The 1,108-nt window shown below is 56.3% G+C and overlaps 1 protein-coding gene across 1 annotated transcript in view; it reads left to right on the top strand.

Annotated features, from left to right (window-relative positions):
- PLEKHB1 (pleckstrin homology domain containing, family B (evectins) member 1) overlaps positions 1-64 on the top strand; it is a 3,706-nt gene extending 3,642 nt beyond the window's left edge. Inside the window, exon 7 of the mRNA XM_010181241.1 lies at positions 1-64. Within this exon, the coding sequence (XP_010179543.1) occupies positions 1-64 (64 nt within the window).
- Positions 65-1,108: the final 1,044 nt, after the last annotated feature.

Below are 1,108 nucleotides of genomic sequence, written 5' to 3'. Positions count from 1 at the left end.
GCTGGCGGGGGCTGCCACCGGTGCTGCCCTGGGCTCCTTCATGTGGATGCCGTGCTGGTTTTAGCAGCTTCGCACTCTCCCCTCGCAGGGTGCAACCCCCACCCCCGAGCTGGGTCGCAGCCCCTCAACACAGCCTCCTTAGCCCAATTTAACTCACCCCTGGCTTGGTACCCGCCCTGAGCCACCCTCAGCCTCCTGAAACCAGCCTGCTCAGTCCCAGACCCATCCCATCCTCCTTTTGCATTAAATAACGCCCATGTGCTTCAGACATCCCCCCAAAAACCTACCACAACCCCCTGATTCCCACCCCCAAAGGGCCCGGGGAGCTGCTGGGGCCGTTGGCAGAGGGGAAGGCGCAGTGCCCCAGCCCCAAAAACCTGACTCCATTCCTCATCCCAGACCCCTGCAGCTGCAGAAATACCTATGGTTTTTTGGAGCAAGGGGGTTTTTGGGGAGAGATGGCCAATTTTTTTTGCAACCAAGCCCAGAATACAGCTGTTTTTAAAGAGCTTTTTTGGGGAAAAGAGTCCAGTACCAGAGCAGGAGCTGACACCCAAGGCAACCCCAGGGATGCTCGAGGGATGGGTTGGAGGAAAGATTGAGGAGGATGAAAACTTGCAGGATTTCCACCTCTTCCCAGCCCTGAACCAGTCCCCTGGGCCTGGCCAAGCTGGAGAAATGGTGTGAAACCCCCGGGAATTGGGATCAAAACCCCGGGAATACCAGGGGTGTCACTATGGGAGGGACACGCAGCACCTCGAGTTTCACACTGGTTTTTGGGAAGAGGGAGAAATCATTTGGCGACAAGGGCAGCTCTCCCTGGGGATCAGGGCTTGGCAGACAAACTGGGATTTAGGATTGGGATGTGGGGGGTCATCTTGTGCAGCCTTGAGGCCAGGGGACAAGTGGCAGCTCCAGAGCAGACAGTGAGGGACGAGGGAGAGGCGCAGCTGCTGAGCATCGCCCTTAGAGGCACCATTTTATCGTGGAGACACCAACGACATTAAACCAATTCCAGAATTACAAAGCTAGATTAAAAAAAAAAAACCCCAAAACCCCAGTGACACCAGCGCCCCAGCCCGCTCTTGCCATTAAGACCCTGGATCAG

Source organism: Mesitornis unicolor, unplaced genomic scaffold (assembly GCF_000695765.1).
Source record: "Mesitornis unicolor isolate BGI_N332 unplaced genomic scaffold, ASM69576v1 scaffold1223, whole genome shotgun sequence".
NCBI classification, from domain to species: domain Eukaryota; kingdom Metazoa; phylum Chordata; class Aves; order Mesitornithiformes; family Mesitornithidae; genus Mesitornis; species Mesitornis unicolor.
Note: the sequence above shows the minus strand (reverse complement) of the source record. Positions and strands in the feature narration are given on the sequence as shown.